This window comes from Lepisosteus oculatus, chromosome 15, assembly GCF_040954835.1.
Source record: "Lepisosteus oculatus isolate fLepOcu1 chromosome 15, fLepOcu1.hap2, whole genome shotgun sequence".
NCBI classification, from domain to species: domain Eukaryota; kingdom Metazoa; phylum Chordata; class Actinopteri; order Semionotiformes; family Lepisosteidae; genus Lepisosteus; species Lepisosteus oculatus.
In genome coordinates, this window is record NC_090710.1 from 16,710,916 (window position 1) to 16,726,106 (window position 15,191).

The 15,191-nt window shown below is 39.1% G+C and overlaps 1 protein-coding gene across 10 annotated transcripts in view; it reads right to left on the bottom strand.

The window, feature by feature from the left end:
- Positions 1–15,191, bottom strand: part of dgkh (diacylglycerol kinase, eta) — a 98,963-nt gene that overhangs the window by 32,630 nt on the left and 51,142 nt on the right. For 9 of the 10 annotated variants that reach the window (XM_069178752.1, XM_015363907.2, XM_015363909.2 and 6 more), the window contains 7 exons: positions 13,019–13,123; positions 11,816–11,948; positions 7,797–7,903; positions 6,851–6,976; positions 5,525–5,627; positions 883–1,045; positions 244–352 (listed from right to left, as the gene is read on the bottom strand). In XM_069178752.1, coding sequence (XP_069034853.1) covers positions 244–352; positions 883–1,045; positions 5,525–5,627; positions 6,851–6,976; positions 7,797–7,903; positions 11,816–11,948; positions 13,019–13,123 — 846 coding nt within the window. Of the gene's footprint in view, positions 1–243; positions 353–882; positions 1,046–5,524; positions 5,628–6,850; positions 6,977–7,796; positions 7,904–11,815; positions 11,949–13,018; positions 13,124–15,191 lie in introns of those variants that run through there. The other variant, XM_015363913.2, reaches the window with a different exon arrangement.

Sequence of the window (15,191 nt, forward strand, 5' to 3'; positions counted from 1 at the left end):
TTTGTTAGCTAATATTAACAGGTAACTCCTCCTAGGCCATGCTCAGTTTTGAGGTACTAAAATACATATGGTTACAATACTGACTGTGTGGCATTGAACTTGTCCTACTGTTTTCATTTACTGTACATTGCAAGTTACATTATTTCAAGCTTGTGACACTCAAAGAGAGCACATTTATTATTTTCTTCAATGTTTCTGAACTCTGAAGATCAAAACGTCTGTTCACACTCAGCCGCCACCGACCTGTTTGTGAAGGTTCAGTTTGTCGATTTCTGACAAAACCCAGCCGACGCTACCATCCCCACCACACACCAGGATCCGAAAATTGTCAAACTTCTGAAACAAGCGCAAACTGAAAGAGACAAGTCACAGGAATCCAAAACTGGTCATTATCTGCAAACACCCCAGAGAATGAAGAATCCGACACATAGTTGGGCAATTTATACAAACAATGTTTTTTACAAGTTTCAGGTGTTCTTTAGATAAGATGCTGTGGGAGACTGAGAAAAAGAGAGAAACTACCTACTCTTTTGGAGTTTTAGAAAAAGGAGATTTGGTTTGAACTTCGCACCCTGTGCAGGTGTAGTATCAGAGGAGAAAACAAAATCTTGTTCGAACACAATCGTCTTTATCGGGCCATTCCAGAAAACCGGCCTCAAACAGTCAGCAATTAGCAGGAAGAAAGTGGCGAGCAATTTATGAAGACCTCCACCATCGCATAAGGAAAGGAAAGAATTTCAACAGAAAACACATATTCAGTCTAATACCGATGAACTCTGCGTTGCTCCATAAAATCCCCCTAATGTGTGTGTTTATCCTTTGCAAAGAATATTTCTGTTGCAGATTCCTGAACCATGGCAACATGCTTCCAGGTACACTTACCCTAAATGAGGTCCTCCGTTTACTAAATCAAACACCTGAGCAGGATTTAGTAACTGTTTGAACCTGCGAAGAAACTTCACGCCCTGATTATCCCCACTCTTGGAGTTCACAAATACGAGCAGTGGACTGGCACAAGATGGCGGGCAGGTGGCTTTCCAGAAGCCTGTGGGGAAAAAAAAAGAAAGGTACAGTAAGTTGGATGAATTGGGTTCTCCTCTCATTGCCAAAAGGCTGAAATGATCTTTACGCAATTGTACCGGTACGTTCTGTGCAACTGATCAATCTGATGTAAGGGTAGGAAAACTGGAATCAGCTCAAGTATCCTCTGTTTGGGACACAGTGGTCACCATTGCTGGTCTGAGAGCTGTAGTAGATAGCCAAGCTCATTAAGCTCATTAACAACCAGTCATTATACACAGGGGGATGAAAAAGAAAAAAAGCAGGTGATTCTAAAATTTTAAGGTATGACAGAATCAACATACCGGGGCAGGAAAGGAAAATAAAGGGGGTTAATTTGCCATCAGCTGATTTAAATCATTTATATGCAAACTGACATATTGCAAATAGAGAACATTTCTCTTCCACTCTCTCCTGTATTATTAATTAAGCTTTTAGTACAGTACTTCCGCGTCCATTGACAGCTTACATACTTCTGATTATAACGCAGTATCTTCAAGATGAATATTTGCTGAGAGCAACATTAAAAAATTACATAGAGCTAAGCTAGTTTCCTAACCCAACTTGATAAAAAGAAAAAATAAATGGCAAGCAATTATATTATGCTTTTTAGGATCGAGATTCAATTTCAACAATCCAATTTCATTTTCATGATTGAAGAAATAGTTATATAGAGCGCTGATAGGTTTAAAAGGTTTGACTTTAAAATTGCAGAACTGATTGATGGATATTACCTTACAGAGAGCATTTAGCCAGGTGTGACGCATTTTGCTAAATCTAAAGATTCCAGTTAAAAATGAGAAGTTATCATAATGAGACAGTTTCCTCAGAAACAGATATTAATTATGTGATTCAGAGAGACAGGATCACACGATATTTAGCAGGAAAACCTATTACATCAATATTTCGTGAATATTAAAAGTATGATAAATGATCATCATATAAAATCTGTGTAATGTTGCCCCAGGAACCTGCCATTTTCATAATGAATGCCACTCACATCTCTTATGTGAAATGGACTGTGGCAGACAATGGTTGAAACAAAATGTTGAGCTCCATAAATAAATAATGCATAATATATGAAAGGAACAGTATGGAAACTTTAAGAATCTAGATCTTTGCTGCTGAAATTGTAAAGACTTACCTCTGGCTTATCAATGTAGTGAATATTACAGTACTATAGAAAAAAACTATCAGCTCCAGAGCTTTATTAAACTTTAATGCTTCTTGGCCCCGAAACAATTCCACCTAATCCATGCTAACAATACGTTTAATTAATATTAAATGATATTATGTAACACAGATCCTTGCCATTCCTCTGCCTGAGGTATATTGGCCCTGGTGATCTCCTGAGTGGATCATCATTTAAGAGGTCAGTTACTTCCCTTTCTAAAGAAACTCATTATTTCCTCCGAGACGTTTTACTTCAACCCTCCCTCACTGTTCATTTGCAGTTAGAATAATGAAAAAAAAAAAGCTTATGATTCATTTTAGCCTCCTGAAATACTCTTTTCCCACTTGGCTCTTTTTAAACCTTAGATGCGCTAAGAACTGGAAGCGGCGGGCGCTGAAATTTTCCAGTCCCCCTCGATCAGTGCCATGAGACCGTAGACGTTCTCGCGTTGGGTTTTTTTTGAACGGGAATGTACACTTCCCAGGTACCGGAGCCCGGCCGCCTGGGAGGTGGGGTGCCGGCGTGACAGCCCCGCTCTAGGCTGGAGCAGTGGAGCGAGCGAGGGGGCGAGAGGGAGATTTCCCCGCGGCTGTGGCAGGCGGGGAAGGGGGGGGGGGGGGGGTTGGATGCCTGCTGCAGGGAGGGAGTCACGGAGCTCTCCCACGTGAGGCTTTCCGCACAGAGCCAATTAAGATGCCAAGTCCTTCAGCCGCAGCCGTCGGCAAGAGGAGAAACTCCCCGCACGTGCACCGAGGGCGAGCTAATCACCAGCGTTTCCTTCTCATCCCCCGTGCACTGCACCACTATTACTGCTGTTGATATTTGTGTTACAGCTGTTGAGGAATTACTAGCATTTCTGATCTCTCTGTCCACAACTTAACGACAGGCTTTCCTTTGCGCTGCACAACCCTGTTATATCCCATCGATAATCCTTGCAAATAAATGTATCTGTGTCAGGCTTTGACAAATGCAAATTATCTCCTTACCACTAATCTAGTTTAAGCATTATTTATATTTCCCGCTATATGTTTCGATGTGCTGCAGCTGCATCACACACCTACCCTGCTGCTCTCTGTACTTGAGTGCAGTAGACATCAGAGTCTGTCATGGGCTTTACATAACCAATGCAAACCACACACTCTGTATTCCTCAAGGTCCAATTACAGTGCTTACTGTGTGGGAAAAACAGTGGGATGGTTACCCTTTAATTGGTAAGAACTCCTTCACTATGGTGGGGGGAGGAGACAACTCTCAAGACTGAAATATCAGGTGTGGCTGTATTGTCAATAGACCCTTAATATTCACACACGGATCAAACAGTGACTGTAGACAAACTCTGCATTTTCAATAAACAAAATCTTGAAATGATATTTCATATTTTTTTACTGACACATTTGAATAAAAAATGATTATAGTTGGGCTCCTGGTAATTGGAGAGGAATTAATCGTACATTTTCAACCTTAGTGACTGCTACTGCAACAGCTCTTCAGCCAGGCCTGGAGTGTGCAATGATGAAATCTAAAGGAACACTGTCAACATCCATTTATCTAGGAATCTGCCACAATCCTGCAGCTTTTGGCTTCCTAATTAAATCTGAAAAGGGCAAAGGGTTCAGGAATATGATGAATGCAAATAAGCTTGGTGTTTATTTTCCTGAAACAGTTTCATGTTGCCAGTTCTTCCCCTGCTACAAAAAAATAAACAGTACTAGGGATTGCTAATTTATTAATTTGAAAACCAAATGAGATGCATTTCTCTCCTTGATTTGTCTGCTCTCTATGTAACACCCTCTTAAAGATCCCTCTTGACTGAGCAAACGGCCGCAGTTAAGTACTGTAAACATCACCTTTGGGTTAAATTGAATAGGTATATTGCTCTGCAGCTCTAACAGCTCTCCTTGTATTATGCTAATTTGCTAAAAAATAGCACTTATATATACATGATGATTTGAGATACAATTTTTATGCCTCCATATACAGTAGTGGAGCCTAAAGATAATGCAAGGATATTTTTATGTCACTTTTGAATCTTCTTGTGTTTGAAGACGATATACTAACAGCTTCATACTACTCAGGTACATTGGGACAGATACATCATTACTTTTGTATTTGTATTGTACAGTACGTGTCTAGTCTAGTATGAAATTTGAACGGGTTTTGGAATGGGATTCACCTTGTGTTCCAAAGCCTGTTCAAAATCTTAAGAAGTGATGCGCCAACTGAAAGGAAATATGGCAGACTGATTTAATCACTAAACACCTGAAATTCTAGGAAAATGTTTACGTCCATATCATGTTAACTCCTTCTTCTCAAAAACTTCATGGGCATCATTTTAGTTCCAGCTGGGTGAACACTTGTGAAAATGAGGTTCCCGAGTAAACCATAAAGTCTAACTGACCACCATTTATTTTTCTTTGTCGATGTCTGACCTAAAACACTAACACCAACCATCCGTTCACATTTTCTCACCACTTTACACAGTATAGGGTCGCAAGGGGGCCAGAGCCTATCCACGCAAGCAACAAGCGCAAAGCAGGATGCACCCTGGGTGGGACGCCAGTCCATCACTGGATACACACAGACACAGACACGCACACAGTCACACCAGGGCCAATGTTCCTAGAAGCCAACTAACTACTTACGTGTGAGCATAATATTAACATATGACGTAATGTTGCTCTTGTGGAAAAATAGCAAACCCGCTATTTTGTTCTCACAGCTTAAAACCTCTTTCTCAGTCCTCAGTTCAAGTCTTAGGAACCGCTACACTGACTGAAAAGAAACAGTCAAGCAGCAGATTTCATGAGCACACCAAAGTTGCCTCTGCTTTGTCAATAACTGCTTAGTGCAAAGTGTCCTATTACTTCTCCTGTTCAAGGACCATTTGGTCAAATCATTTCTAACCTTGCAGGAATCATTGTAGTGTCAATACAAATTACATACAGTGAAATGGGGATCCTGAATCGACCACACGGGGCATGTGAAAACTCTTAGTTGGACAAAAATTCAAACTACTTTTGTTTCAGTACCTCTGTACTGATATGAGTGGAAACTTGACAGGTTTCGTCACACCTGGACGGGCTTCAGAACTGTGTGCTTAGTACAGTATTACTAGTAAGCATCCATGTACACTATCACCTGGTACAATTTGAGTGGAAAAACAAAACACAAATATATTACAATATTGTGTATGCTATGTACAGTATCACATTTCCACAACAGCCTCTGTGTAATTCTCTGAATCTCCATGTGAAGGCTAATGACAGATGAACACTGAAATGAAGGACTTACCATCAGAGTCTATGCTGTTGAGAGCAGTGGGAGGAATGATGGACACTTTGCACTGACCCAGGGGGCATTTTCGGGGATAAATATCCTTGCAGGCAGTGTGCACCTGTGAGAACACCGTAACAACCGTAAGCCATCCACCATAACACACAAACAAAGATAAAGGGAATAAGATTTTAATGTGAGTGAGAAGTTAAAGTCAACTAGATTCAGCTGACAGTCTAAGAAATTGTAATATTGAAGTGCTCTAATACGTTGGTTCCCATCCCTGGTTCTGGAGGTTTATAGTATTTTTTGAGGTTTTTGCTGTTTTCATTCCAGGTAAACTCAATGCCTCCAGTGTTAATTGATGACTTCCTTGAACATCTTATTTAAACTTTTATTTAACTTGTTTCTTGGGTCAGTCCTGAGTATCAGCAATACCCTACCTCAAACGTACTGTACTGCGGCCAACGTCAGTACCCAGAAAATTGAACAGCCTATTCCCAACTTGCCTGGCAAGATTAGCACTTGATCAGTTGTTGATGAACAGACAACGGAGGGCATGACTCTACCAGACACTCCCACAATGAGTGTTTTGTCCTGCCATAGAGGTGAAACTGGTTACTTTTCAGACAGCACCCCTGAATGAGCTCAGTTCTGAACCTTAAAAATTGGGAAAGGGTACACCCAAATCAAAAACTGAAATAAATTACCCTGTGATTATGGACAAAGCTGGAGCAAAACTGGAAGACAAAGTACAGTGTTCCTCCAGGACCAGGGTTGGGAACCACTGCTGTTTTACATCAGTTGTGTGCTTCTGCGAGCATTCAGTTAAAAACCCTGTAATACTGACCAAACACCCAGCCTATTACTTCTGCCTTGAACAAAGCAAAAAAATACATTACATACACAGTACAACTTGGAAAAAGGTCAGGGGTAAATGAACTGGAACTTAGAAGATGGACTGTTTCTTGCAGCATGTCTGCATATTCAGTCTAAATGCCCCAGAACGTTTGAATCAGAGATGGGTTTAACAGAGACAGCACAGGAGACAGGGAGTAAGAAAATGCTGCCACTCTTCTATTTATGTAAAACATTCAAAACGAAAGACATCACAAATGACCATCACCAAAAGGAAAAACCTCTTTAGCGAGAACTGAAATACACTTTTGAGAGGAAGAGCACTCGTCACGTACTACCTATCATTATCACAGGGGGAGTAATTTAGTTGATGCACACATAGATATACTACCCTGATAAGCTGTGCAGTGATTTCACCGCAACAGACAAGGCTGGACATGCAATTGGACAGCCTGCAGAGGAAGCAGGAAGTGTTGCGGTCCTCACCATAGCTTTGCACCAGAGGCAGCGCCAGTCCTGGAGCCTGAGAACACTGCCACATGTCTTGTCACACACAGCACACTTGGCACTAACTGGGAGGTTTCCTTCAAGCCACTGATGAGGCATTGCAATCTGCAAAACAAAGTGGGCACATCAGAGAAGCCTCAACCCATTGCAGGGCATTGTCCGTGTCTGTCTTTTGCCTCTATTATAATATTATCTGTCGAGCGGCTCGCATGTTAAAATTTAATTTTTACTTTAAAAGTTCTTAAATAAAAAACAATTTAGCACAATACTGGGGGTAATAACATAAATTATTATCCTCAGCTTCTAATAAGAAGATCTTTTCACATATGTCCCCAAATTAGCAGAGTACTAAATATGTTTATCTTCTACCCATAATAGGGCTTTATTATGTTTCTAAACAACGAGTAGGAATGAAGAATATATTTGGCGTCGCATTTTACCCATCCAATAAGCCACTCCTAAACTTTAGTTGCAATAAATAATTTGTTCAAATAATTATGTTCAAAACCGGCTAATCGATAATTGGTAACTTTTGGCTAAAATTATGCATCATGTTGTTATTCTTATATTTTTTAAGCACAAGTACTTGATTGTTAGAGGCTCCGGGACATAAGGGGTTATAATTTGACCACTATAAATTTAACTGCTCACCACATTACAGTAAAACAGGTTTTTGTTAAAGAAAATTTTGAGATGCTGCATTATCCCAGTTCTTTTGTGAAGTTACATTAAAAGAGGAGACGTCTGTCTCCAGCACAATGTGAAGACCCTCAGAGAGCAAAGAGTTTGTGTGAGGAGACAGAAGTACAAATCCCACCCACAGTTACTAGATGTTTACACATCCCTTACTGTTCACATAATGCATTCTAAAAAAATATTATTTTACATGCTAATAAAGAGGGAAAAGCTTTAAAAAAAGAATTACCCCGTCCTCATCCTCTATGATATCTCTGCCAATAGAGGCCAGCGTTGTCCATTTGCAGTTGTTGGTGGCCCTGACAGCACATCTCTTGTGTGCTTTAAACTTGCAAACTGAAAAACAGAATTAAAGAGAAGAGTTAATGCAGTGTCAGAAAAAAAAAGGTCTGACATCTTCCGTGAAGTCTCAGAACAGCAATGTTTGACCCGTACCATTTATATCATAATTATTTTTTTTCTTGGAATTCATTACAGTGAAGTCCAATTTAACAGTTCTTGTAGGATTAGGATTAAAGAACACTGCCCTCTCCCAAGATAAGCAGTAAGAACTGCTTTCTAGAAAACTGCAGATTCACAGACCTAAGAGAAGTCAAAACAATTCAAGATAGTCATGACCTGCATTACAAGTAAATACAACAGTTTAACTGGGTGAACTGTTCTATCCATTTATAACAACCATTTTTCAAGCTAATTTCAGAAGAAACGAGGAAGAACAAAACAGTCCTCTGTTAACGGATTGTGTTCTGGTGCCTGATATAATGGAAATAAAGATGGATTATTCAAAAAAGCACATTGTTCCACATCCATCTGCTGCTGAATGGTCACTTGTACAGTATATAAAAGGTGTTCTGATTGTCCCAATGAATTGGAAAAATCCTGTAAATGCAGTGGTTATTATAGTCATGTTGTGTTGACATTATAAGACAATTGAGAACAGTGATTTACTGTTCTGTATTTGGGTTCCTAAGGACTGCTAAAGGCCAGTAGGTGCCTGTTCTGTTATTATAAGAGATCTGTTAAGGCAGACAACTGTAATGCACACCAAGCATTGTGGGGAAGGGCTGATTCCTGCATTGTGGGGAAGCAACTATGCACTGAGACTGAGACTGCTATGGTGACCAAGCTGAAATGTGATAAAATATAACCACTGTAAGCAGCTTATTGATTCATCCATATGCTTGAAGCTGGAAATTAAAATTAAACTGCCCAGATTAGTGAGCTAGTGAGCATGTCAGAAAGCATGTCAAACATTCAAAAGGTGTACAAAACACACAAAAATGCCCAATATTTTCCCTGTCATCAGTGTTTCATGACTTATAATTTCAGTAATTTAAAGGAACTACAGCTAAATGATCTTATAACAAGACTAATAAACTAGTCAGTCCTATAATGTGCGTTGTAATATAAGAATAACTTACTACAATAATTATTTAATAATAATCTTTATCCGATATAGTGCCTTTCACAAAAGGTGTTATACTAAAAAATGAAACAAAATAAAGGGAAAGAAAAAACTTTAGAAACACACAAATAATGGATTTAACAATCAATTAAACTAATGTTGGAGTGTAAAAGTAGGTTTTATGTTGAGCTTTAGAAGTGAGGACTGATTTGCTAGATCTAACATTTCTCTGAGGCTGAGAAACTGGTCCCTTAACCCAATTATTATTAACATATTAAGAAACCAGAAGATTTAAAGACTAGTTCTGGAAAAAGAATGCCAAAAGCCAAATAGTACAAGAAAGGTGTAGGTGTATAGAGAGATAATAGTATACAATACACCGTCAGGCAATACATCATTCAAGCCCAATGTAATACAAGTGACATTTTATCTCTCACTGTCCTTTGTCTGTGATTTACACCTGTAGATACTGTACTGTATGTGTTGTTATGCCATTTCTAAGCAAAGTGCTGCAATTCCAGATAGCCACCCACACTACCGGCTTGTTTGCAATTTTAATAAATTAAGCACTCCCAGTTAGTCTCTTGATTTCCTTGAGTAAATTGAATTGCTGATTTAATCAGATTAAGAGTGTTCTTCTTCCTTGGACAAGAATAAGAATTAAGTGCTTGATTGATCTCAGGCCCACCTCTACAATAATAACCAACTGCACTGTCAATATGGATTCTCTGAGTCCCCACCTGCAGCACAGCAGACTGTACAGACTGCTAATTTCAGCTGTTTGCTCAAGTACTGTACATGCAAACCCCTGATGGAGACATCATACAAGTTATTTAATACCTATATTTCTTAAATCCAAAAATGCCCTCATGCAAATAGAGAAGTAAAGAGAAGTAAATAGAGAAGTAAAGTGAGATTCACCCTCTTTCTAACATCATTAGAAAGAGGGTAAATCTCATATTTAATACTGAAAATAAACAGATAAATTTGATCTTATAAAACATGAATCAGACTATTTCATGCTAACAAGAAGTAAAATTATAGCTTGCCACACCGCAAAACCTGTGTGGTTTTGCATTTACAAGACATACATTTACCATAAAAGTAACTCAGAATTTTTTTTAAAAAAATTCAGAAAAAACAATACCTATTAAATCCCAATTTTCCAGTCAGTAAACTCATTACACCTTCTCCATATGGTTTAACAGTCTAATCTCCAAACAGGCTAAGAGTAGTTAATGTTCATCTACAGGACTGATGCCAACTCCTCTGTGGGTCACTTGATCAACCCATATGCCTCACTCAAGACCTCATTAAAATATATACTGAATGTGTCTGTCTACATACATGTACAAATAGACACCAACATACAGTTCTTATAATGGACTGCTTCTGCAAAAAAATGTAATAAATGTTTTTAAAAGTCACTCTCCACTCAAATAAATCTTAATAGTATCAGAAGAGATGTCATGTTACATTAATAAGACAGTGACTAGCCCTAAGGCTTCCTTCTCCCTTTGTTTTTGGTGCATGAGCAATCACAGAGACATCTATTTTTGTTTTAATTCTCTATATTCATATTGTTTTAGAAGGTACTCAATGTTCAATAGCAATTCTGCAATTATCTGGAATGACAGTCAATAAAAAATATCTGCCCTGTATGCAAGACATCTACTAAAAGGCTCACACCATAAGATTCAAACAGTACTGTTATCTATTAGAACCCTAATTTCTGTTAGGTGTTTTACGTAGACAATGTAGAAGGTATTTGTCACAATTTTGTGACACATCAGAATGTGTCAAATATACAGTAATCCTCACACTTTGTACCACGATAAACTGAAAGTAAGTTTTGTATTGATTTGTTCATAACACAAGTAGAATGTACTGCTGTGCCAGTAGATTCCCTCTTGGACAAAATGGAGGTAATAACCAATATTTTTAATCCACTTGGCAAAAATACTTGTATTTCTACAGAAATACAATTAAACTACAGAAATGCATACCCCATTTGATCTGATCAACAACACTGGATATTGATAAATGGAGGACAGTATTCTCTAAATTTCTTGTTTTTATTTCAAACTGAAACTGTAGTCTACATTTGTCTCATGTTTAAAATATGCACGAGCACAGCAAGTTCAAACTGCACCACATCTCATGTGCTGAAACATGAAAACTAATAACATCTTTGTTGTTTTTTAAACACGGTCCAGAAGACTAACACGCTTCACATCATCAGAATGGTTTCAGCTATTAACAAAATAGAAACAGTCTCATGTTTTCCATATTGAAATGCAACGAAAAACAGCAATGAGCTGAGAATCATACAGGCCAAAGGCACCCATAGAAAATGAACATATTGCAGTTCTGACAGCAGAGGAATACTTTTGGATTAGTGATGACTCTTGCATGATGCAGTAGCTTTAATGAAAAAATACTCCAAGCATACAAAAAATTAGTCAAATTCACTTTCCCCATAAACGAAACATATGCATAAATAATTAGAGATACGTTTTCCTTATTGGTTTGAAGAATATTAACTACGTAGCTCATCTTATTAGTGTTTTGAAAACTGACAAACGTCTAACGAGCTAACTATAGAAATGCACAGACACCACAGCTGCTGTGCTGAAATATGCCCTTTTTCATAGTGGGAAAAAAAAAATCAACAGACACAATCCAAACACAGTCTCAAATGTAACGGCCAAGGACAAACTCATGATCTCCTTTCAACAAGGCTTTCCAATACCTTTCACGCTACCATGGGAAGCAATTACATAAAACATTTGCAACTACCGTACGAGGACAAGGGGGGAAACGCGAGGCGAGGGAGAGCTTACCTTCACAGGAGAGCCCGTGAGAGGTGACCCCAGAGAGACTATCCCGGCACACGTTGCAGAAGGTGGGCCGAGCATGGGAGCAGGCATACCAGTTGTGCATCCCTGAGAAATGTTCCACATTAAACTGTGCCGTCTAGCAAAGGAGAAGTTAGACAAATTGGCAGCGCTGGGATAAGACTCGGTCTGAGAGCACTTACAGCTAATGGCTTTCAAATGCATCACAACCTCAACCACACGCATCGGAACACAAACAATCAGGAGCTCGGGAGGCGTCCAGTGAAATCACAGGGGCGCCCTTCACCCCCTTATCCACTGGTTGCAGGCACCACTGTGGGCGTTGGCCTGACAAGTCGCCACATTTATTAGCAGCACTGTCAGAGATCATCTTGCCCTGTGGTGTCTCTTCAGGCATGGCAGCTTCATATTGCTACAAACGTGTGAGAGTTGTCCTGATTTCTTTATTTTTTTGATCACCAGATCAAAACGAAGATATGACAATTTGAAGTGAAGGTTAAACAGGAAACAGGTTGTTACAATAAATCAACATATCTATTAAGCTAAAACATGGCAATTTATACTGATTTTATAAAACTCAGCCAGCCTTTAAATTATAGTATTAAATAAAATGAAAGAAAAGCAAACACTAGAATAGTTGTTGGATGAGAAAGATGAACCTGTAAGGACTGAATTCTTTACAACCCCATTAACAGTATTCACATTCACATACATTTTTATGAACAACATCACAATGAAAGTGTTTAAAAATTCAGCTCCCATTTTCCCACTGAATGTGTGATTGACTTTCTGACATTATATTCACAATTATACAACAAAAGCATGTTTCCATTAAGTGCAACAGAATATTCTTTAAAGCTCGTGCGATTGCATAGAATGGATCCTAAATATATACGGAGAGGGATTAAAACAGATTACAGTATTCCATCATTAAAATGCCGTCATCCACTGAAGAAACACAGGGTGGCACCATATTTTAAAGAGCCCACCTAGAAAGGTGTGCAGGTAAATGTAAAAGTACACAGCTTCTAAAAGTAAGATACATGTACAGTAAGGTACATGGTGAGATATTCATGAAAACCACCACAGATCAGACTGGTACGGCAGCAGACAGCATGCAGCATCCTCACTGGAAACTTGCCGATTCTGACATCCGAAGGCAATAATCTCAGGAAAATAAGATCTTACCTCGTAATGCTCTCTAGACTGAACAGATTTTAATGAGGTGATCCAGTCCTCCATCTCCTTTCTGTTCTCCGCACAAAGAATGAGCCTCCGGAACGGTGTAATTACCTGGAAAAAGACTGCAGAGTAAGTGTTTGTGAACTGATGGGGAATGCACAGCCAGCAGGGATCTGCCTGTTCTTTACACCCCAGCCAGGGCAGCCCACGCCTCCAGAGCCACAGCTTGAAAGATATCTACTCTGACGTCCAGAACGTCTTGGAAAATGCCTCGTTTCATAACGAGGACAGCCTTTCCTGAACCTCCCACAAAAGATTAGGATGTGTTTTTAATGCACTCATTATTTATTGATCATACTGTCTTCAACTTATTTTTTTTCCATTTCCATTCTAAAGAGGCTGCCCTCTTCCTCAGTCTCTGCAGGCGGTTGCCTGCAAAACAAACGCAGAGCACTTTAGGAAAGGAACTGAGGCAGGGCTCCAAAAACAAGAGAAAAGCGTTCTCACCTGAAACCTCCCCACACACACATGCACACACACACACAGATGCACAAAGACACTTCTTTCAGTCAGGATTGGTAAAATAACAAGCCAGAGAAACATCCCAATTCCTCCCTGTTTAACAGTCGAGCACAAAGCGATAAAAGGCGTTCATTTATTTCTGTTTTTTTCTTGCCATATGGTAACATGAACAGTTTAAGAAATACCATAATCACATTACAGAGAACAACATAGTGGAAAGTAGAGATTTGCACACTACTAGTACATGACTGACATATTGTACAGCCAGACCATTCTGTATACCTGCTATTTTAGATTTTTTACTTTAGTGGAAACACTTTCTGAGCTGTATTACATAACATATATGTATTTTTGTTGCAGAATAAAACAGAAGAAAATCTCCACATACTGTAACTGTGAAAAGTCAGCCTTATAAACAGTGATGCTGATCTGAAGATTACTACACGACAAACATCCATTTCCGTTCAGTTCAGATGTTCAGTCCATTTATACCCTTTAATTGCAACACTAAAGCGAGACTGAACACTTACTGCAGTTCAGTCGTGCACTGTTCACAGTCTGAGTACTAATGACATGTACTTTCTTTACATACAGAATGTATTTGCATTTACAAGGAAACATCCGTAAAGAAGGAGTAAGATCTAAAGGATAAATGTCATAAAAGAAGATGCACAAAGTGACACAATTAAAAAGCTTATAGACCTGCTGAACACAAGGATGTGAAACAAAAAAATACGTTTTGCCAGAATCCATAAAAGTCACAGCTTGCATATACTGTTTCTGATGCATATTTTTTCAGAATGCCTGTACTTGCATCCTTCCTCCGAATTTCAATGTGGAGCTAAATGACTGATTAATTTTAAATCCTATTCCAACTTCTCAGTTTTCAAAGTATGTGCTTCAGCTTGCAGTTTTGGCTGTCTTGACAGGTTTCTTTATGCATTTTGCCAATTCTGTTACAAAACCCCTTAGGATTAACAGACTGGATCGCTGGGAAAGTAAAAACATGTCAGCCAGTCTTTGCATTTTGAAAAAAAAAAGGCTATATTTAAAGGCTATTGTGTACATTGATAGAAACGTGTTCATGCAAAGCCTTTACTTCAAGTCTGGTAAAAAAAAACTTTTGAGTTTATTCAATAGGTGAGCAAAGATACAGAAGGGTGACTGAAGCAAGAATTCCGTTGGCTTCAGGCCAACGAAGAGCAGAAATGCTGTTTACAAAAGTACGGAAACAAACTGCGCTCGCCGAGGTTTCCATCATTACAGTACCGTTCTGGAGGCTTCTTAGAAGATATCTGGTAAAGTGTCAGTGACCCTGAAACAAGCTAATGATTTCTCACACTTTAACTGCAGGAAATCACCAGTTCCACATTGCTTTCTTCTGTGGGGCAGGTAAAGCAGATAACGCACAGCATTTTGCAAGTTAACAAATGAATAAATAACAAGCCCCAACCCTCCAAAAAACAAAGGCAGCTCTGTATATCTGCTTTGCTTTCCGTCTTCGGCTGTCATTTCTCAGGTGCTGCCTAGCACAGTGCTATTCATTCTGTTTTGTGGGCAGCACAAGGACGATTCAGCTTCAGACATTTCAAGAAAAATGTCTCTGTTGTATCAGCAAGGATGACTCCCACCATTATGAGGCTCACATGAGGACTTC